At 43.9% G+C, this 23,982-nt stretch overlaps 1 protein-coding gene across 1 annotated transcript in view; it reads right to left on the bottom strand.

The window, feature by feature from the left end:
* Lmpt (four and a half LIM domains protein limpet) overlaps positions 1–11,299 on the bottom strand; it is a 98,919-nt gene extending 87,620 nt beyond the window's left edge. Inside the window, exons 1-2 of the mRNA XM_080280355.1 lie at positions 11,264–11,299; positions 3,028–3,261 (exon numbers count right to left, since the gene is read on the bottom strand). Of these exons, the coding sequence (XP_080136481.1) occupies positions 3,028–3,249 (222 nt within the window). The 5' untranslated portion in view covers positions 3,250–3,261; positions 11,264–11,299. The remainder of the gene's footprint in view (positions 1–3,027; positions 3,262–11,263) is intronic.
* Between the last annotated feature and the right edge of the window lie 12,683 nt (positions 11,300–23,982).

The following is a 23,982-nucleotide window of genomic DNA, read 5'->3' as shown; positions in this document are numbered from 1 at the left end:
CCACCCAACACACACACACACACACACACACACACACACATACAGTACTTAACACTTTTCAATCCAGCCTTACTTCATGTACCTCCACACACCTCCCTCCCCTCCAACTCAGTCACAGGCTTCTTCCGGATTGATACAGGGAGCAGAGAGGGAGAGAAGGAGGGAGGGAGAGAGGGAGGGAGGGAGGGAGGGAAGGGAGAGAGAAGGAGGGAGGGAGGGAGGGAAGAGGGAGAGATGGTTGGGGGGGTAGGGAAAATAATATATAAAAAAATTGACTCAAAATTCTTTCCATTCTGTCTAATATTCCAGGCATCTATCTATCTGTCTGTCTATCTATTGCCATAAGCCTTAATCCTGTAAGGGGTGGCCACAAACAAATCGCCTCCATGTCGCCCTGTCCCTTGCCACTTCACTGCCTATCTCCCCAGCTCACACTCTCCTCTCTCATATACCTCTCCACTCCATCCCTCCATCTCATCCTTGGCCTCCCCCTCCCTCTTCCCCTTTCTACCTTACTCACATACACTCTCCTTGTTAGTCTCTCACCCTCCATCCTCTCCACATGGCCAAACCACCTCAGTGTGTTTCTCCTAATGCTATCACTCTTCCTAACTCCATCCATTCTCTTCATTCTTCTCCTCTTCTAGTTAGTCTCTCCTACTTCTCCACATCCTCCACTCTTCTCCTGCCTTCCTCCACTCCTCCTTCCACCTTCACATACCACCACTTTGTCTCTCTCTCACACAATACACATATTCCTTTCCTCATCTACTGTTCTTCTCTCTCTCTCTCTCTCTCATCTTTCCTCCACTTCTCTCTCTCTCTCTCTCTCTCTAATCTTTCCTCCACTTCTCTCCTCTCTTCCTCCTATTTTCCCTCCACTTCTCTCCTCTCTTCCTCCTATTTTCCCTCCACTTCTCTCTCTCTCTCTCTAATCTTTCCTCCACTTCTCTCTCTCTCTCTCTCTAATCTTTCCTCCACTTCTCTCTCTCTCTCTCTAATCTTTCCTCCACTTCTCTCTCTCTCTCTAATCTTTCCTCCACTTCTCTCTCTCTCTCTCTCTCTCTCTCTCCCTCTCTAATCTTTCCTCCACTTCTCTCTCTCTCTCTCTAATCTTTCCTCCACTTCTCTCTCTCTCTAATCTTTCCTCCACTTCTCTCTCTCTCTCTAATCTTTCCTCCACTTCCCTCCCCTCTCTCTCACTCTCTCTAATCTTTCCTCCACTTCTCTCTCTCTCTAATCTTTCCTCCACTTCCCCCCCCTCTCTCTCTCTCTCTCTCTCATCTTTCCTCCACTTTTCTCCTCTCTTCCTCCTCCCTCTGCTCTTCTCTCCCCTACAACTACTATCTATCACTACCACTACCTTTCACTACCTCTGCACCTCTACCTTTCACTAACAGGACTATATAGAAAGCATACGTCTTAGAGAGTGAGAGACTAACTAGGAGAGTGTCTGTGAGTGAGGTGGAGGGGGGAGAAGAAGGGGGAGACCTGGGATGAGATGGGGGGATGGAGTGGAGAGGGGGGTGTGAGCTGGGGGCAGGGCAGTGAAATGGCAGGGGACAGGGTGACATGGAGGTGATTTGTTTTTGGCCACCCTTCCTGGGATTAAGGCATCTGCAATAGGTAGGCAGACAGACAGATAGATAGATAGATAGATATTGATAGATAGAAAGCTAATATTGCCAAGGGGAGATAGGCTTTGTACAATTTACCTTATGTATTTGAGAGACTAACTAGGAGAGTGCATGTGAGTGAGGTGGAGGGGGAGACCAAGGATGAGATGGAGGGATGGAGTGGAGAGGCTGGAGAATGAGAGACTGACTAGGAGAGTGTATGTGAGAATATATGGAGTAGATGGGAAGTTGCTGAATGCTGTGAAGAGTATGTACGATGGTGCGAAGGCTGCAGTGCGTGTGGATGGTGAACTAAGTGAATTTTTCTATTTGAAGGTTGGGTTGAAACAGGGATGTGTCATGTCTCCATGGTTGTTCAATCTGTACGTGGATGGGGTAATAAAAGAGGTACAAGGTAGGGTAGTGGATGTTGGAGTGGCCCTGGTGAGAGAGGATAGTGTTTGGAAACTCCCTGTACTGTTGTTTGCAGATGATACTGTGTTGTTGAGTGAAGACGAAGGGGAGCTGCAAGGCTTGGTGGATGAGTTTGGGAGAGTGTGTAAGAAACGGAATCTAAAGGTGAATGTAGGGAAGAGTAAAGTGATGGTCTTTGAGATTGGTGAAGTCAGTGAATGTACAGCGAGGTTGGATGGTGAGGAATTGGAAAATGTGAGTACGTTTAAGTACTTGGGTAGTGTGATGAGTAAGGATGGAGGTTTGGAGGGTGAAGTGCTTGAAAGGGTACAACAAGGAAGAAAGGTTGCTGGTTCCTTGAAAGCAGTGATAAGAAACAGGGAAGTGAGCATGGAAGTGAAAAAGTTACTACATGACAGTATTGTGATGCCAACTCTAACGTACGGAAGTGAAGCTTGGACGTTGTTGGAAGGACACAAGTCAAGAGTGAGAGCAGTGGCAATGAGTTATTTGACAGGAGCCTGTGGAGTTGCATGGAGAGACAGACTGACAAATGAGGAAGTGAAGGAGCGTTGTGGTGTGGATGTGGAGTTACATGGAGAGACAGGCTGACAAATGAGGAAGTGAAGGAGCGTTGTGGTGTGGATGTGGATGTGATAGGAAGCGTTAGGAGAAACACACTGAGGTGGTTTGGCCATGTGGAGAGGATGGAGAGTGAGACTAATGAGGAGAGTGTATGTGTGTGAGGTGGAGGGAGGCCGAGGATAAGATGGAGGGACGGAGTGGAGAGGTATATGAGAGAGGGGGGTGTGAGCTGGGAGGCAGGGCAGTGAAATGGCAGGGGACAGGGTGACATGGAGGTGATTTGTGTATGGCCACCCCTTATGGGATTAAGGCGTCTGGCAATAGATTGATATACAGACAAAACCCTCAAACTTAAACCCTACTCAAGCCCCTCAATCCACTAATCCACCGGGCACCCTAACCCTATACTAACCACATTTCTAGGTACAAGAGGCTGAACAACGGCTATGTCCAACGCGATATCGTTCCGCGCCGTCACAAAGTCCCTGAACGACGTGTGGTACTGCGGCTCCACGTGGCGGGTAAATCCTAAGGCCAGGTCTTGTTTGGGCAGCTGCAGCATCAGTTGTCTCTCTCGGGACTTCTCTCCGGGGGTGCCCAGGCGAGGCACCTTGTGGCCCGGCAGACAGCTCATGTAGTCATAGATCTGCCGAGTGTGGATGACGTTAGACCAGGAATATATGTTACTACTACTACTACTACTACTACTACTAGTAAGAATAATGACAATAATAAAAATAACAAGAAGCGGTGCCAAGGCACAGCAAACCCGTCCCAAGCAGTCATTTTAGTGGTGAGGTACAAACACAACAGGATATCTAGTCAAAGATGTCACATATCAAATTTGGAGAAAATTGGGTGAAAATTAACGATTTTATGCCCAACCGAAATGTTAGGCCCGACCCACCTGACACTGACCCCCCTACCACAAACTGGGGGTGATGTACTGAGGCATGTTACAGGACCCACCTGACACTGACCCCCCTACCACAAACTGGGGGTGATGTACTGAGGCATGTTATAGGACCCACCTGACACTGACCCCCCTACTGCTAACTGGGGGGTGATGTACTGAGGCATGTTATAGGACCCACCTGACACTGACCCCCCTACTGCTAACTGGGGGTGACCCCCCTGATGTACTGAGGCATGTTACAGGACCCACCTGACACTGACCCCCCTACCGCTAACTGGGGGGTGACCCCTCTGATGTAATGAGGCATGTTATAGGACCCACCTGACACTGACCCCTCTACCGCTAACTGGGGGGTGACCCCTCTGATGTAATGAGGCATGTTATAGGACCCACCTGACACTGACCCCCCTACCGCTAACTGGGGGTGACCCCCCTGATGTACTGAGGCATGTTATAGGACCCACCTGACACTGACCCCCCTACCGCTAACTGGGGGGTGACCCCCCTGATGTAATGAGGCATGTTATAGGACCCACCTGACACTGACCCACCTACCGCAAACTGGGGTTGACCCCCCTGATGTACTGAGGCATGTTATAGGACCCACCTGACACTGACCCCCCTACCGCTAACTGGGGGTGACCCCCTGATGTACTGAGGCATGTTATAGGACCCACCTGACACTGACTCCCTACCGCTAACTGGGGGTGACCCCCCTGATGTACTGAGGCATGTTATAGGACCCACCTGACACTGACCCCCCTACCGCTAACTGGGGGGTGACGCCCCTGATGTACTGAGGCATGTTATAGGACCCACCTGACACTGACCCCCCTACCGCTAACTGGGGGTGACCCCTCTGATGTACTAAGGCATGTTATAGGATGCAGATTTGAAAGATGCACCTTTAGGGATTGGGTGTCATGTCTGTATGACCAACTGGAAAGGAGTTTAGGCCAAAAACTATTTGTTCCTTTATATATTTTTGTTTACATTTTTTGGGCCAACAGCCTGGGCCTTGGCTCAATTTGGTCCAAAATGTAATCAGGTGGTCAGTAGGTCACAGCCCATCACACCGGTAATTTTAGTCAAAATCGCACCAGTAGTTTTCACGTAAAGTTGTTGACAGACAGACAGACACACAAACCAAGTGAAAACAATAACCATCCCTGAGCCTCTCCGGGGCGGGGACGGGTAATAATGAAATAATAAAAGTATAAGAACAGCATTAATAATACTAATTATAATACATACATAATCTAATCACACAATAATAATAATAATAATAATAATAATAATAATAATGATAATGATAATAATAATTCCATCCATCAATCATCCAATCCTACGTTGCCCCATGAAGAGTGTAGGAGGCCGGGGCTAGGCAAGTTGGTGCTGACATTTAAGATGAGAGTGACCAGCCTCACTCATCCCTGAGTGGCATTACATGAGCAATAAACCCCAACCACCCCTTGGATATAAACCTGCACCGGCTCAATCCGATTGGAGCGCCTTAATTACCCACTAAACCACCAGGCGCCAAAATTTGGTGTTATGGTTACCATCCAGCATAGTAAATGGTTTCCTGGTGTACAGGAAACCATTTGACTTGTCACTCAGTGTAGAGTCACCCACAGGCAGAAGGAAGAGGAAAGAATGAAGGAAAGAAAGACAGAAGAGGGAGTGTACAGTCACCCACAGGCAGAAGGAAGAGGAAAGAATGAAGGAAAGAAAGACAGAAGAGGGAGTGTAAAGTCACCCACAGGCAGAAGGAAGAGGAAAGAATGAAGGAAAGAAAGACAGAAGAGGGAGTGTAAAGTCACCCACAGGCAGAAGGAAGAGGAAAGAATGAAGGAAAGAAAGACAGAAGAGGGAGTGTAAAGTCACCCACAGGCAGAAGGAAGAGGAAAGAATGAAGGAAAGAAAGACAAAAGAGGGAGTGTAAAGTGACCCACAGGCAGAAGGAAGAGGAAAGAATGAAGGAAAGAAAGACAGAAGAGGAAGGAAGGAAAGAAGGATGGAGGAGAGGAAAGGGAAGACACCCGAAAGCAGCACTACATCAGGTGAGTAGATGGTGAGCACCCCCACCTACCACATAATAATAATAATAATAATAATAATAATAATAATAATAATAATAATTATCAACAGTAATGAAATAATAAGCCATGTGGAGAGGATGGAGGGTGAAAGACTAACTGGGAGTGTATATGATTGAGAGTTGTGGAGTTACATGGAGAGACAGACTGACAAATGAGGAAGTGAAGGAGTGTTGTGGTGTGGATGTGGATGTGATAGGAAGCGTTAGGAGAAACACACTGAGGTGGTTTGGCCATGTGGAGAGGATGGAGAGAGAGAGACCATCAGGGAGAGTATGTGAGAGGGGGAGGGGAAGACTGAGGATGAGATGTATTTATATATTTGAAGTGAAGGAGCGTTGTGGTGTGAATGTGGATGTGATAGGAAGCGTTAGGAGAAACACACTGAGGTGGTTTGGCCATGTGGAGAGGATGGAGAGTGAGAGACTAACTAGGAGTGTGTGAGGTGAAGGAGGGGGGAGAGGGAGGGGGAGGCTGAGGATGAGACGGAGGGATGGAATGGAGAGGTATATGAGAGAGTGGGGCGTAAGCTGGGAGCAGGGCAGTGAAATGGCGGGGTAGAAGGTGACATGGAGGACATTTGCTTGTGGCCACCCCTTATGGGATAAAGCGTCTGGCAGTAGATAGATAGATAGATGACTCATTATGTAGTGGGGTAACATCAAACGAAAACTCAAGCACAATGATATATCGTAAACCAAGGTAACGTAACGGGTCTGATGGGGATACGAACCACAAAACCCGTATCAAGACTCTGCCACCTAACTGAAGTGCGTCGTAGGCCAGTCTGAGTCGTCACCAAGGATTACCCCCGAGGCTGAGGGACAACTTGAGGCCTGGGCAATCACTCCAAGTCCTTAGGAAGAGGCGAAGAGAGATGGGGAGGGTGATGAAGTGGGTTGGAGGGAGAGTGTAGGGGTTAGGGTGAAGAACAGAGTATCGGTGGGGGAGCATAGGGGTGAGCAAGGCAGAGGTGAAGACAAGACAGACATAGGTGATGCAGGACGCAGCGTTTGCACCCCACTCGTTGATGGTCGTGGCTCCTTGGTGCTGCTGGCAGAGGGAAGAAGGTGATGGTGGTCTGCCGTGCTGCCTTTTTCTTAGTTGTCACTTGTCTGCAGTTCCCTGTATGGTCTCAAATGTTGCTCTACACCATGCATAGCTGTGTCACTCCTAGCCGGGTTCTTGTCCTGGGTGTACAAAGGCCTCGTCCATCTTTGCAAATAGCTCCTTTGAGGTCTTGATGTCCAGGACACAAAGGGGCTTGTTCTTATCACCATCCTAGCCACCTTCCTGTGCCTCTGCCACCTGTTCCCTTTGCTCAATCAGCTCTTCTGTTGACAGCTGTTCAGTGTGGCTGTCCAGGACCTCTTGCACATGAGCCTCACCAACCTCCTCAAAACCCCGCTTCATGCAAGAGGTCGAGGATGTTATGATGGATGTTCTCCACCGCCAGGAACCCAATAAAAGAGTGAACACTCTGGTCATACTTTCCTCTTGACGGTGTTCAGTGTGCTTGGCTGCACCTCCTTCCATGCTGCTGTGATGTCATCAATGGTATTCTTGCTGTTGTATTTATTTCCAAACCACCTCACTGCAGCAGTCTGCCTCAAGACACTTGCTTTCACCATTTGGTTGATGGTGCAGCAGGGGTAGTAGGCCTTGAAAGTGGCAATGACACCTTGGTCCACGGACTGGACCAACAATGTTGTGTTGGGGTGGGTACATCACTCTGATAATATCCAGCCAGTCCTCCATGCTGTCAGGATGGCTGGGGGCATTGTCCACCAGCAGGAGGAAATGGTGTGCCAGACTGCTTCTGCCAGCACAGTCACACAGTCACACAGGTAACCTGCCATGAAAGTGTGGCAGTGTGTGGTGACCAGTCAGGCTCTGGAGTTCTATCTATCTATCTATCTATTGCCAGACGCCTCAATCCCGTTTGGGGTGGCCACAAACAAATCGCCTCCAAGTCGCCCTATCCCCCGCCATTTCACTGCCCTGCTCCCAACTCACACCCCCCTCTCTCTCTGGAGTTACCCGTATAAATAACCCCAAGGTTCTCCTTCATGTACCCAGCCAGTGTCTGGGGGTTCTCTCAACGATAAATGAGGAGTGGTCGGAACCCAAGGTCCCCTCTGCATTGGCACCAAGGAGGGTGAGGTGGGCCTTGGCTGCCTTAACCCCTGGCACACATTTCCTTGATTATATAAGTCATATGGGAGATGCTTTTCAAAAACAGGCCAGTCTCATCACAGTTCAGGACCTGTTTTGGAGAGTATCCCCCTCTTTCCTCTGTGACTGCCTTCAGCCTGGCAGGGAAGGCCTCAGCCGCCACATGGTCACCACAGCAGCCTGGCCATACAAGGTCACATGTCTAAGACTAACACGGGCCTTAAACTACTCAAACCAACCCCTACTGGCCTTGAACTCAATGGCCTCCAAGCCTTGCTTATCTCCAAGATCCTTCCACACAAGGTGAGTCTAAGTACAAATAAAACTCTGATGCTGGGGCTGCTTTGCTTTGTTATGTTCACTAACCCACAGTGCTGGGAGACGCTACACCCTCTCCATTACAAGTTCCCCAGTGTTTGTCAGGCACTTGTAGTCAGGGTTGGCATGTTGTGATGAGGGTATAGTCGCGGCGCACGAATCTGAGGTTGTCATTATCGTACCCTGGCAACCTATCATTGGAAAGTGCATCCCATTTCGTGTATAACAGGAGATGCAAGTGATTCGTGTATAGTATGTTTGTGTATAATAATATTCGTGTATAATATATTCGTGCATAATAATATGATTCGTGCATAATATGATACGAAATCGGATGCACTTTTGATTGGTAGGTTGGCAGGGCACGATAATGACAACCTCAGAGACGTGTGCCGCAACTATAGTACACGATCAAACTTCTTTATCATCATCAAGAAAGTGGACTGGGACAGCCTTAGGGCGTTGGCAACCTTGCATGGTCCCTGTCCCTCCTTACAGCACTGTGCAATGTCCAGTTTCACATCAAGGGCAAGGCTGCACTTTGCCCTTTCAGCCTTGACCTTGGCAGCATCAGTAGCACCACACTTTCCACCAGGGACACCACCAGACATGATTTCCAAGTCACATGTTTTGATATTTCACACACAAAAGTAATCTCTCTACTTTACACTGCACATAGCACTTTTTGTTGCACACTTACATTGTTACTTGGCGATAGTGATTGTGTTTCAATGGACATACACAGCTGAGAAGGTTGGGTAACTCAGGAATGCAAAAGAGACGAGCACAAGTGTAGGACGTGTGAGCAAGTGGACGAGTGAGATGGGGGTCTTCAATGGGATGACGCAAAAGGGGTCATGTAGAGGCCTGAGATGGGGGGGAGGGGCTTCTGCGCATGTAAACACTGGGCGGCCATCTTGGATCAAACGTCAACACGGGATTGTCATACGCGGGCATCACAATTATCGTGTGAATTTCGCCATCGTTGTCATAAAACCGGGAATGATTTTTTTTCGTCATTCTATCAATTTATCACATACCGAACCGATATATGCCGAGACCTGACTGTGTAAAGGAAATATACACATAAAAATCACATGTGGAGAGGATGAGAGACTGACGAGGAGAATGTATGTGAGTGAGGTGGAGGGGGAGAGGGGGAAGGGGAGGCCAAGGATACGATGGAGGGATGGAGTGAAGAGATATATGACCGATGGGGTGTGAGTTGGGAGCAGGGCAGCGAAATGGCGGGGGACAGGCCGACGTGGAGGCGATTTATTTGTGGCCACCCTGAATGGAAATAAGGCATCTGGCAATAGATAGATAGATAAAACCACACCAACATACGCTTGTGTAAGAATTAGACGACACAAAAAAAGTGACAATTGGAAACCGGATATTGAGATGGGTTTGGCGTACTGAAAGGGAGAGTGTATAGTGTACGGGGTGAGTATATGGAGTTTTATTGGTGCTACAGCCACTGTGGTGAGGCAGTATTGCAGTATCCGGCAGACTGCAATATCCGGCAACCCTTGGTGAATTGTGACAGATATACGAGGGATCACTGTAATAATAATAATAATAATAATAATAATAATAATAATAACAACAATAGCAATAATACATAACAAAATTAATAATGATGATGATGATGATGATGATAATAATAATAATAATAATAATAATAACAATAGCAATAATACCTAAAAAAAATTAATAATGATGATGATGATGATGATAATAATAATAATAGTAATAGTAGTCGTAGTAGTAATAATAATAATAATAATGATAAAAATAATAATAATAGCAGTAATAGTAATAATAATAATAGTAATAACAATAATAATAATAATAATAATAATAATAATGAGGAGATGAGTAAAAGAAAAAATGAAGGAGAAAAAGATGAAGATAATGACAATAATTATAATTATCATCATCATCATCATCACTCACCCTCCTCCTCCTCCTCTTCCTCCTCATCATCATCATCCACACTCACCCTCCTCCTCTTCCTCCTCTTCTGCTTCTTCTTCCTCCTCCTCCTCCTCATCATCATCATCATTACCCACACTCCTCCTCCTCCTCTTCTTCCTCCTCCTCCTCCTCCTCTTCTTCTTCTTCCTCCTCCTCCTCTTCCTCCTCCGCTATTAGGAATTACATAGTCTATTTTCACATGACTAGTAACCAAGAAGACTCATTCCTACCTCACACCCACCATGCATTTACCCTGACAGAGATCCACAACGCCTTTCAGCTCATGTAATTTGACTAGTAACCAAGGAGACTCATTCAGCATACCTGTTTAATTAGTACTAGTATACCTGCTTAATTAGTCCACCCATTTAGTAAACCTAGCTAATTAGTTGACCCATTTAGCATACCTGCCTAATTAGTATACCTGCCTAATTAGTATACCTACCTAATTAGTCTACCCATTTAGTATACCTAACTAATTAGTATACCTGATTAGTTAGTTTGTTAATTACTTTACATATAATTAGTATACCTGCCTAATTAGTATACCTACCTAATTAGTCGACCCATTTATCATACCTACCTAATTAGTATACCTGATTAATTAGTTTACATATAATTAGTATATCTGCCTAATTAGTATACCTACCTAATTAGTCTACCCATTTAGCATACCTACCTAATTAGTATACCTGATTAATTAGTTTATGTTAATTAGTTTACATATAATTAGTATACCTGCCTAATTAGTCTACCCATTTAGCATACCTACCTAATTAGTATACCTGCCTAATTAGTATACCTGCCTAATTAGTATACCTACCTAATTAGTATACCTACCTAATTAGTATACCTGCTTAATTAGTATACCTACCTAATTAGTATACCTGCCTAATTAGTATACCTACCTAATTAGTATACCTGCCTAATTAGTATACCTGCCTAATTAGTATACTTACCTAATTAGTATACCTGCCTAATTAGTATACCCATTTAGTATACCTACCTAATTAGTATACCCATCTAATTAGTACACCTGCCTAATTAGTATACCTGCCTAATTAGTATACCCATTTAGTATACCTACCTAATTAGTATACCTGCCTAATTAGTATACCTACCTAATTAGTCTACCCATTTAGTATACCTAATTAGTTTACCTGCTCGCTCGTTAGGCCAGGGGGGACCCAGGTGTAGCCCTCCTGTAGGCAGACTTCACGACTGCTACGCCTACCGGGAGAGAGAAAGCAGATTAGTAGTATTTAAGGTAGATTAGTAGTATTTAAGGTAGATTAGTAGTATTTAAGGTAGATTAGTAGGGTTTAAGGTAGATTAGTAGTATTTAAGGTAAATTAGTAGTATTTAAGGTAGATTAGTAGGATTTAAGGTAGATTAGTAGGATTTAAGGTAGATTAGTAGTATTTAAGGTAGATTAGTAGTATTTAAGGTAGATTAGTAGTATTTAAGGTAGATTAGTAGGATTTAAGGTAGATTAATAGTATTTAAATCATCAATAACGTGAATAACAACATCAATAACCAAGATAACTCAATAAATGGGCTAAATAACTATAACTGTGATAACTGATTCAATAACCAATTCAATAACCAATTTTATCCACTCCTAGCCTCACTCTACCTTCAACAGTAAATAACAATAAATAACCAAGATCAATACCAAGATAACTAACTTACTAGGCAAAATAACATAAATAACTGTGATAACTGATTCAATAACCAATTCAATAACCAATTTATCCTCTCCTAGCCTTACTCTACCTTCAACAGTGAATAACAATAACAAGATCAATAACCGGGATAACTAACAATAAATGGGGAAAATAACCATAAATGCAATGACCAATTCAATAACCAATTTTATCCTCTCCTAGCCTTACTCTAGCTTCAACAGTAAATAACAATCAATAACAAGATCAATGACCAGGATAACTAAAATAACAGAAAAAATAACTATAAATAACCGTGATAACTGATTCAATAATTAATTCAATAACCAATTTTATCCTCTCCTAGCCTTACTCCAGCTTCAAGAGGCGAAATAACGGGAACTAAATGAATAACTAATATCAATAACCAGGATAACTCAATAAATGGGCAAAATAACCAAATGCAATAACCAATTTATCAACTTACACAAGGGAATCTCCGAGGCTAAATATATAATACTGAGTGCAATAACCAGGCCAAAATAACGCAATAACCAAGCCATTATAACGATAACTCCACAAGGCCATAATAACGATAAAGCAATAACAAGGCCAAAATAACGCTAAATAATGCAATAACCAAGCCACAATAACGCTAAATAACGCAATAACCAACAAAGTATACGCAATAACCACAATAACCACCAAAACAGACGCAATAACCACAATAACCAGACCAAAATAACGCTAAATAACGCAATAACCACCAAGACACAATAACCACCAAAACACGCAATAACTACAATAACCAGACCAAAATAATGCTAAATAACGCAATAACCAGACCAAAATAATGCTAAATAACGCAATAACCAGGCCACAATAACAGTAAAGAAACAATTACCAACATAATAGACGCAATAACCACCAAAATAATGCTAAATAACGCAATAACCACCAAAATAATGCTAAATAACGCAATAACCACCAAAATAATGCTAAATAACTCAATAACCAAGCCACAATAATGCTAAATAACTCAATAACCAGGCCTAAATAACGGTAAATAACGCAATAACCAAGACAAATTAACGCTAAATAACATAATAACCACCAAAATAACACTAAATAACATAATAACCACCAAAATAACCCTAAATAACGCAATAACCAGGCCACAATAACGGTAAATAACGCAATAACCAATTCATCTACTCACCCCAGGGAATCACCAAGACCCAGTCTCTCTCTCACATTGACCCAGTCTTCGTGGTAGACGTCGTGCAATTCCCGAGTGCATTTACAGCCCTGGCACGTCTTCCTGTGGGCATTGAGGGCATTGAGACAGGGCACTGATGGTATGGTAGATAGGGCACTGATGTAGACAAGGCATTGAGGGCATTGACAGGGCATTGAGGGTATGGTAGATAGGGCATTGATGTAGGCAGGGCATTGAGGGTATGGTAGATAGGGCACTGATGGTATTGTATTTAGATAGGGCACTGATGGCCTTTAAACAGGGCATTGAGGGCACTGAGACAGGGGATTGAGGGTATGGTAGACAAGGCATTGATGGTATTGTATTTAGATAGGGTACTGATGGTATTTAAAAGGGCATTGATGTAGACAGGGCACTGAGACAGGACATTGAGGGCATTGAGACAGGGCATTGATGGTATGGTAGATAGGGCACTGGTGTAGACAGGGCATTGATGGTATGGTTGATAGGGCATTGATGGTATTGAGACAGGGCATTGATGGTATTTAAAAAGGGCATTGATGTAGACAGGGTATTAAGGACACTGAGACAGGACATTGATGGCATGGTAGATAGGGCATTGATGGTACGGTGGATAGGGCATTGATGTAGACAGGGCACTGATGGTATATAAACTGGTCATTGAGACCTGGCATTGATGTAGACCTGGCATTGATGGTATTCAAAAAGGGCATTGAGGGTATTGAGACAGGGCATTGAAGGCAGAGGCTACTTAAACAGGTCATTGATGTAGGCACTGATGTGGATAGTGCAGACAGGGCATTGATGGTATTGACTGATTTAAAGAGGGCATTGACGGCACTGAGACAGGGCATTGATGTACGGATTGATGTAGACAGGACATTGAGTGCACTGAGACAGGGCATTGAGGGTATTTAAAAAAAGGACATTGATGATATGGTACACTGGGCATTGTATTAAAACAGGGCATTGACAGGGCACTGAGACTGGACATTGAGGGCACTGAGACAGGGCATTGATGGCATGGTATGTAGATAGGGCATTGATTCTGACAGGACACTGAGAGAGGGTATTGATGTAAGGGTTGATGTAGAGGGGGCATTGAGGGTATTTAAAAAGGGCATTGATGGCATGATAGAGCATTGAGATTGGCTATTGATGCTATGGTAGATAGGGCATTGATGATGATGGAGATCTGAGGGTATTTAGACAGGGAATTGATGGAGGGCATTGATGTAGGATATTGACGGAATGATGTATAGGGCATTGGTGGAGGGTATTGATGTATAGGGCATTGATGTATGGGGCATTGATGGAGGGTATTGATGTATAGGGCATTGGTGGAGGGTATTGATGTATAGGGCATTGATGGAGGGTATTGATGTATAGGGCATTGATGGAGGGTATTGATGTATAGGGCATTGATGAAGGGTATTGATGTATAGGGCATTGATGGAGGGTACTGATGTATGGGGCATTGATGGAGGGTATTGATGTATAGGACATTGATGGAGGGTATTGATGTATAGGACATTGATGGAGGGTATTGATGTATAGGGCATTGATGTATAGGGCATTGATGGAGGGTATTGATGTATAGGGCATTGATGTATAGGGCATTGATGGAGGGTATTGATGTATAGGGCATTGATGTATGGGGCATTGATGGAGGGTATTGATGTATAGGGCATTGATGGAGGGTATTGATGTATAGGGCATTGATGGAGAGTATTGATGTATAGGGCATTGATGGAGGGCATTGATGTATAGGGCATTGATGGAGGGTATTGATGTATAGGGCATTGATGTATGGGGCATTGATGGAGAGTATTGATGTATAGGGCATTGATGGAGGGCATTGATGTATAGGGCATTGATGGAGGGTATTGATGTATAGGGCATTGATGGAGGGTATTGATGTATAGGGCATTGATGGAGGGTATTGATGTATAGGGCATTGATGGAGGGTATTGATGTATAGGGCATTGATGGAGGGTATTGATGTATAGGGCATTGATGGAGGGTATTGATGTATAGGGCATTGATGGAGGGTATTGATGTATAGGGCATTGATGGAGGGTATTGATGTATAGGGCATTGATGGAGGGTATTGATGTATAGGGCATTGATGGAGGGTATTGATGTATAGGGCATTGATGGAGGGTATTGATGTATAGGGCATTGATGGAGGGTATTGATGTATAGGGCATTGATGGAGGGTATTGATGTATAGGGCATTGATGGAGGGTATTGATGTATAGGGCATTGATGTAGGGTATTGATGTATAGGGCATTGATTACCTGTAGATTACCTGTACATTTTTATTACCGCTTGGCTACTATTACTACTATTACTACTACTACTACTACTACTACTACTACTATTATTATTACTACTACTACTATTATTATTACTACTACTACTACTAATAATAATAATAATAACAATAATAAAATAATAATAATAATAATAATAATAATAATAATAATAATGAAAATAATAATAATAATAATAATAATAAAATAATAATAAATATAATAATAATAATAATAATGATCGTTGGGTTATTTTGCTCTCTCTCTCTCTCTCTCTCTCTGTAACGGAGAGAGAGAGAGAGAGAGAGAGAGAGAGAGAGAGAGGAGCTGTAACAATGGATTATCACTATTAGGATGCTAGTCACGAAGAAGTGCTGTGGAAAGGCTATGGAGTAAATGTGCTATAGTAATGAGGTATGAATGAGTCTCCTTGGTTACTAGTCAAAGCAACCATCCACTCAGGCTTTTCAAAAATGGCATCTCTCATCTTGAATGCAAAAATGTAATAAACTTAACACTAGAATATGATGCTAGTCACGAAGAAGTGCTATGGAAAGAATGTAGAGCCGTAGCATTGCCTCAGTCCATTACATTCACTAATAATAATAATAATAATAATAATAGTAATAATAATAATAATGATAATGATAATAAAATAATAATAATAATAATAATAATAATAATAATAATAATAACAATAATAATAGTAATAAAAACTAATAATAATAAAATAATAATAATAATAAAATAATAATAATAATAATAATAATAATAATAATAATGATGATAAAAATAATATAAAAAAAAAATAATAATAAATAATAATAATGACAATAATAATAATGTGAATAAAAAAGGTTCTTCGTTCGAATTAGTTGTTGTTGGTTTTGGATCAGATCCATCAACCACATGCAAGCCATCATACCTGCAGGGCCGTGCCGTGCAGTAAGCCGATGTTCCTTTTGGTGGGATGCGCCTCACCACAGCGAGGCGCGGGGAAGAATGCAAAAGTTTGGTTCCTGGATGTACACCACATTTCCGTCTCTCCACCCAGTTAACAGGGACACCACAGTAGGCTTCACATCACCCTGTTATCTGGTGTTATGGTTACCACCCAGCGTTGTAAATGGTGAAAGAAGTAGGCAGCACCACACCAAGTGAGTGGATGATGGTGAGAAAAGGAAAAGAGGAGGGCAGACACAGAAAAAGAACGATAAAAGTGAAGGTAGGCAATACTACATCAGGTGAGTGGATGATGGTGAGAAATAGGAAGAGAGAAGGACAGGCACAGAAAAGGAATGATACAGGCTAAGGAAGAAGTAGGCAGCACTACATCAAGTGAGTGGATGATGGTGAGAAATAGGAAGAGAGGAGGACAGACACAGAAAAAGAATGATAAAGGCTAAGGAAGAAGTAGGCAGCACTACATCAAGTGAGTGGATGATGGTGAGAAATAGGAAGAGAGGAGGACAGGCACAGAAAAAGAATGATAAAGGCTAAGGAAGAAGTAGGCAGCACTACATCAAGTGAGTGGATGATGGTGAGAAATAGGAAGAGAGGAGGACAGGCACAGACAAAGAATGATGAAGGTGAAGGAAGAAGTAGGCAGCACTACATCAAGTGAGTGGATGATGGTGAGAAATAGGAAGAGAGGAGGACAGGCACAGAAAAAGAATGATAAAGGTGATGGAAGAAGTAGGTAGCACTACATCAGGTGAGTGGATGATGGTGAGAAATAGGAAGAGAGGAGGACAGGCACAGAAAAAGAATGATGAAGGTGAAGGAAGAAGTAGGCAGCACTACATCAGGTGAGTGGATGATGGTGAGAAATAGGAAGAGAGGAGGACAGACACAGAAAAAAAAAAAAAAAAAAAGATAAAGGTGAATGAAGTAGGCAGCACTACATCAAATGAGTGGATGGATGGTCTTCAATTCTGTACTTATTTATTGCACAATCTAAGCATAACATTGTAAGGAAATAATTTTAGATATTACTAAAGTTATTTCCGCATTATTATTATTATTATTTTTAACTCGATTTTTGCTAATGCTAAAAAATTCTCTCTCTCTCTATTCCCAGAAGCCTTGATCCCGTAAGGGGTGGCCACAAATATATCGCCTCCATGTCGCCCTGTCCTCCGCCATTTCGTTGCCTTCCCTCCAGCGTTCACTCCCCCCTCTCTCATATACAACTTCATTCCTTCCCGCCGCCTCATCCTCGGTCTTCTCCTCCCTCTCCCCTCTCACTCACATACACTTTCCTAGTTAGTCTCTCACTCTCCATCCTCTCCACATGGCCAAACCACCTCAGTGTGTTTCTCCTAACGCTTCCTATCACATCCACATCCACACCACAACGCTCCTTTATATCCTCATTTGTCAGCCTGTCTCTCCATGTAACTCCACATGCTCCTCTTAAATAACTCATTTCCACTGCTCCACTCTTGACTTGTGTCCCTCCAACAAGGTCCAAGCTTCACTTCCATACGTTAGAGTTGGTATCACAATACTGTCATGTAGTAACTTTTTCACTTCCATGCTCACTTCACTGTTTCTTATCACTGCTTTCAAGGAACCAGCAACCTTTCTTCCCTGCTGTACCCTTTCAAGCACTTCACCCTCCAAACCTCCATCCTTACTCATCACACTACCCAAGTACTTAAATGTACTCACATTTTCCAATTCCTCACCATCCAACCTCGCTGTACATTCACTGACTTCACCTCTCTCAAAGACCATCACTTTACTCTTCCCTACATTCACCTTTAGATTCCGTTTCTTACACACTCTCCCAAACTCATCCACCAAGCCTTGCAGCTCCCCTTCGTCTTCACTTAACAACACAGTATCATCTGCAAACAACAGTACAGGGAGTTTCCAAACACTATCCTCTCTCACCAGGACCACTCCAACATCCACTACCCTACCTTGTACCTCTTTTATTACCCCATCCATGTACAGATTGAACAACCATGGAGACATGACACATCCCTGTTTCAACCCAACCTTCAAAGAGAAAAAATCACTTAGTTCACCATCCACACGCACTACAGCCTTCGCACCATCGTACATACTCTTCACAGCATTCAACAACTTCCCATCTACTCCATATATTCTTAACACTTTCCACAATCCTTGTCTATCCACCCTGTCATATGCTTTCTCCAAATTATAATGTCGATATTTTGAACTTCCTTGCACCCCCCCACCCAAAAATAATAATCTATCTATCTATCTACTGCCAGAAGCCTTAATCCAATACGGGGTGGCCACAAAAAAATCGCCTCCACGTCGCCCTGTCCCCCGCCATTTCACTGCCCTACTCCCAGCTCACACACCCCTCCCTCATATACCTCTCCACTCCATCCTTCCATCTCATCCTTGGCCTCCCCCTCCACCTCACTCACATACACTCTCCTCGTCAGTTTCTCACTCTCCATCCTCTCCACATGGCCAAACCACCTCAGTGTGTTTCTCCTAACGCTTTCTATCACATCCACATCCACACCACAAGGCTCCTTCACATAATAATAATAATAATAATAATAATAATAGTAATAATAATAATAATAATAATAATAATGATAATAATAATAAAACACGAAGATGTAGAGCCGTAGCATTGTATTTTTCTGCCACTGAGCTACGTGAAAAAGCTGCAAAAGGACGAAAATCTGGGCCAAGTTAAGGTGAAAGGAGTATAGCACTTCTTCATGACTAGCATGCCCCCAAAAGTACAATTTTGGTTTTTAAGTGTATGGATTTTTTTTGTTTTTCCTTTTCTGAGAGAGAGAGAGAGAGAGAGAGAGAGAGAGAGAGAGAGAGAGAGAGAGAGAGTCACTATTTTTGCGCGAGTGAAAGTAACAAAATGAGAGAGAGAGAGAGAGAGAGAGAGAGAGAGAGAGAGAGAGAGAGAGAGTCACTATTTTTGCTCGAGCGACAGTAACAAAATGAGAGAGAGAGAGAGAGAGAGAGAGAGAGAGAGAGAGAGAGAGAGAGAGAGAGACACTATTTTTGCGCGAGTGAAAGTAACTAAATGAGAGAGAGTGAGAGAGAGAGAGAGAGAGAGAGACTATTTTTGCGCGAGTGAAAGTAACAAAATGAAAGAGAGAGAGAGAGAGAGAGAGAGAGAGAGAGACCCACCTATGTTTTGCTACGGTGTCTGACGAATGGCAACTCTCCCATCCCTTCTCCAACTTGTATGGCACGAGTTTCTTCCTCCTCCTCCTCTTACTCTTCTCTCCTCTCCTCTCCTCCTCCTCTTCCCTCTTCCTCCCTCCCTCCTCCTCCTCCTCTGAAGTCTCCTCACTCCTCCCTGCTCCCTCCTTAGCCTCCTCCTCCTCGGAAGACACTCGTACTTTGCTGCGAGGCTTCGGAACAGGAGCGAAGCCTTTATCGGATTTCCCCCCTGTCCGAACTTTTGATACCTTGTCTTGATCAGGTCGTATCTTGTGCATCTGGTCGTCTCCTCGTCGTACCCCGGTTACCTGTTTATCTTCATGTCGTTTCCCAGTTATTTTTTCAATTTCTGGTCGTATCCTGCCTATTTTCTCATCGTCATGTGGTCGTCTAGAGATACTTTCACTGTTGGGTCGTATTCGGGTGACTTTCTCATTTTCAGGTCGCCTCCTCGTCACCCTGTCCTCGTCGGTCGTGGGACTCTCGGAACGACTTGTAGAAGGACTTGACGGGCTTGAGAGAGTCGAAGGGCTTGGTGAAGGGCTCGATGACACAGCAGGGGATGTGGGCGAAGCAGAAGGAACGTATGACGAAGAACAACGTGACGGCAGGTTGAAGGAGTAGGACTTCTTCGAGGGATGGCAGTGCGGTATCTTCGGGTGGCGCTCCGAGAGGGCACCCCAAGGGATAGTAGTCCGAGACTCTGATACCTGGGCACCTGTGTTCCTTAGGGTATCGGGAAGCTGGGTATTCCTTAGGCTATCGGTAAATTGCCCAATACCAGTCCTGCTCTCGGATAGCTGGGTGCCCGCGTTCCTTACTGGTGCATCTGCAACCTGGCCACTCCGACCCAAACTCCTGGCATGGTGTTCTGGATGCCGTGTCTCTGTCCTCTGGCTCCTTGAACTATCCAGCTGTTCTGCCTGTTCACTGGTCTGGCCCCTTTTATGATCAGGTTCAGGGTATTTTGGTCTAGCAGAGTGGTCTTCTGGTCTGGGGGAAGGTGGGCTTGAGGTCCTGGAGAGTGAGGGGGAAGGGCTGGTCTTTCGGCTTCCCCGTGGAGAGTGCGAGGTCATGAAAGTCGAAAATGGGGAGAGTGTGGCCGCCAAGGACGACGCAATGGCCGACGTTAGCTGACTTCCTTCGCTTTTTCTTCCATCTTTTCCTTTACTTCTTTCTTTTTCTCCCTTCTTCTCCCCTTCACTTCGCCTATCTTTCTCCCCCTCGGTCTGTCTCTCCTTCTCCCCATCGCCCCTCCGTTCCCTAAAGCTCTCCGCGCGCCGACGGAAATTGAAGTTCCTCTCCTTGTTCATCCTCTGACCTTTGACCTGATCCCACTAAGGTCATCTGGGGGCCGTGACCTGACCTTCCCTGCCCGCCCACATCATGACCCTTCAAACTCTAATCCTATTCTGCTTCCTAACTCAAAATCCTAATATCCCAGTCTTTTCTAAATTAATCTAACTCACACTAACCTAACTGACTTCACCTACACTGCCTCAACCTAACCTAAATTACATGGTTTAATCTGAGCTAACCTACACCCAACCTCACCTAACCCAGCCCTGCTCAACCTCAATCTAACCCAGTTCAACCCAACCCTATCCAATCTAACAGTCCCACCAGACAACCAAAACAATCACAAAGCCAACCCAGCCTAACACAATGCAACCTCTCTCTACCTTAACCGAACTCAGTCTACCTAAATCCAGTCTACCCAATTAACCAAACCTATTCAACCCAACCCAACTCAACCCCAATATAACCCAACCTGTCAAACCAAATTCACATAACCAAACCAACTCAGCTTAACCCAGACCAAGCCAACCTGACATAATACAACCAAATATCAACCCAATCTGACCAAACCCAACTTATTTTAACCTAATGCAACCCAACCCAACCCAACCCAACTCAGTCTTCTCTAGCCAAACCCAGCTCAACCCAACCCAACTCCACCAAACGTAATCCAACCCTACCCTACCTAACCCAACCCAACTCAACCTAACCCAATCCAACCCAACCCAACTTAACCCAACCCTACCCTACCTAGCCCAATCCAACTCAACCCAACCTAACGCAACCCAACCCAATTCATTCCAACCTAACCCAATCCAACCCAACCCACCCGAACCAGCCTAACCCAACCCAACTCAACTCAACCTAACGCAACTCAACCCAACCTAAACCAACCCCAACCAGCCTAACCCCACCCAAACCAACCCAACCCAACCTGACAACCTCACAACGAACCCAGCCAAACCTGGCCCACCAACCCAACTGAACCTAACCCAACCCAACCTAACCCAACCGAACCGAACCTAACCCAACCGAACCGAACCTAACCCACCCCAACCAGCCTAACCTCAGTAATCAAATATATATCACAATACACCATCCATGCTCTTCCACGTCACTTCAGTACAAGAATATTAAATCAGTTACTCCTTCAAAATATTCCATTTTCTCCACGTTCCCATTTTCTACATGTTCTTCATTTATATAACTTTTTCATTTGTTCTCAAGTCTGTTCTGTTTGAAAGTTCGTGTTTTTTGTTTTTTTCTGTATATTATATTTTTATCTCCGTTTTCTGTACGATTTCAAAATTTTATAATCGTTTTCTGTTGTTTTTCAGTTCGTTTTCTGTTTATTTATATTTCTTCATCTCGAAAGCCTCTGACAATAATAATAATAATAATAATAATAATAATATTAATGATGATAATAATAATACGGTATGATAATGACGGCTGAAAGAGAGAGAGAGAAAGAGAGAGAGGGGGGGTGAACAGATATATATAACCTTACATTAATAACACTAACATCTGGAGAGAGAGAGAGAGAGAGAGAGAGAGAGAGAGAGAGAGAGAGAGAGAGAGAAATTTCTTCACGTCAAATACCGTAACCATTACTATCACCACCACCATCACTATCATCACTCACTACCATCACCATCATCATTATCATCACCATCACCACCTCCACTACTACCATCACTATCATCATCATCACCACTACCACCACTATCATCATCACCATCATTCACTACCGTCACTATCATCATTATCACCACCATCACCTCCACCACCACCATCATCACATTCACCACCACCACCATCATTATCACCACGACCACCACCATCACCATCATCGCTATCACCACCACCACTACCACCACCATCACCATTACCACTATCATCACTATCACCACCACCATCACTATCATCACCATCACTCACTACCATCCCCGTCTTCATTATCATCACCATCACTATCACCACCACCACCACCATCATCACTATTACCACCACCACCATCATTATCACCACCACCACCGCCATCATCACAAACATCATCAGCACAACTACTACTCCCACCACCACAACTATCACCATCATTACAACCATCATCATCATCATCACCACACCACCACCGCCATCATCACAAACATCATATCACCACAACTACTACAATCACCACAACTATCACTGACATCATCACAACCATCATCACAGCCACCACCACCATCATATCACCACCACAATCATCATCATCATCACCGCCACCACACCCACCACCACCACCACAATTATCATCATCATCACCGCCACCACTACCACCACCACCACCATCACAACAGCAACAACAACGATCACCACCACCACAATACCATTACCACCACCATCACCGCAACCACCACAATTACCATCACCACCACAACTACCACCACCATTTTCATCACACTATATCACCATTTCACCGTCATTTGTTCTTAATATCTCATGGAATTAGGGAAATCATGGTAGGAATGGCGGGCAGACGACGACCACACACTCAAGCAACGGTACACGACTGATTTGGGCAGCGGTTGAAAATTGGCACCAATATTTACACTAAGTGGCAACTCACCCATACCCGAGGGAGCAGTTGCCAGAGGTCGACATATCCCCCTTTATTAATGCATTTATTTCACTTATTCAACCCCCTGCCTTTTTCCACTTACTCTTATCATTATTTTATTAATTATTCAAAGACCTGTAGCGATAATTGATCCATATAATAAGAGGAAATCAATAAAAATCCCCCTTTGCCATCAACCGCTAACTTGGGTATGGCCAGATGTTTTTTTTAATTACAAAGACAACGTAACTGATAACTCATTTAATATTCAAATTTAAATAATGATAGATGTTTATAAATGAGATATTATTTGGGAAGGAACGTTCACCTGTGGGAAGAAGCGACGAAAAAATGGAATGCGAAAGGAACAAATGACAATCGCTGCCCGAGAGAGAGAGAGAGAGAGAGAGAGAGAGAGAGAGAGAATTTCCCAATGCCATGAGAGAGAGAGAGAGAGAGAGAGAGAGAGAGAGAGAGAGAGAGAGAGAGAGAGAGAGAGAGAGAGAGAGAGAGAGAAATTTCCCAATGCCGTGAGAGAGAGAGAGAGAGAATTTCCAAATGCCGTGAGAGAGAGAGA

Source organism: Coenobita brevimanus, chromosome 10 (assembly GCF_032717465.1).
Source record: "Coenobita brevimanus isolate Jiangsu-jjx chromosome 10, ASM3271746v2, whole genome shotgun sequence".
Taxonomy (NCBI): domain Eukaryota; kingdom Metazoa; phylum Arthropoda; class Malacostraca; order Decapoda; family Coenobitidae; genus Coenobita; species Coenobita brevimanus.
Note: the sequence above shows the minus strand (reverse complement) of the source record. Positions and strands in the feature narration are given on the sequence as shown.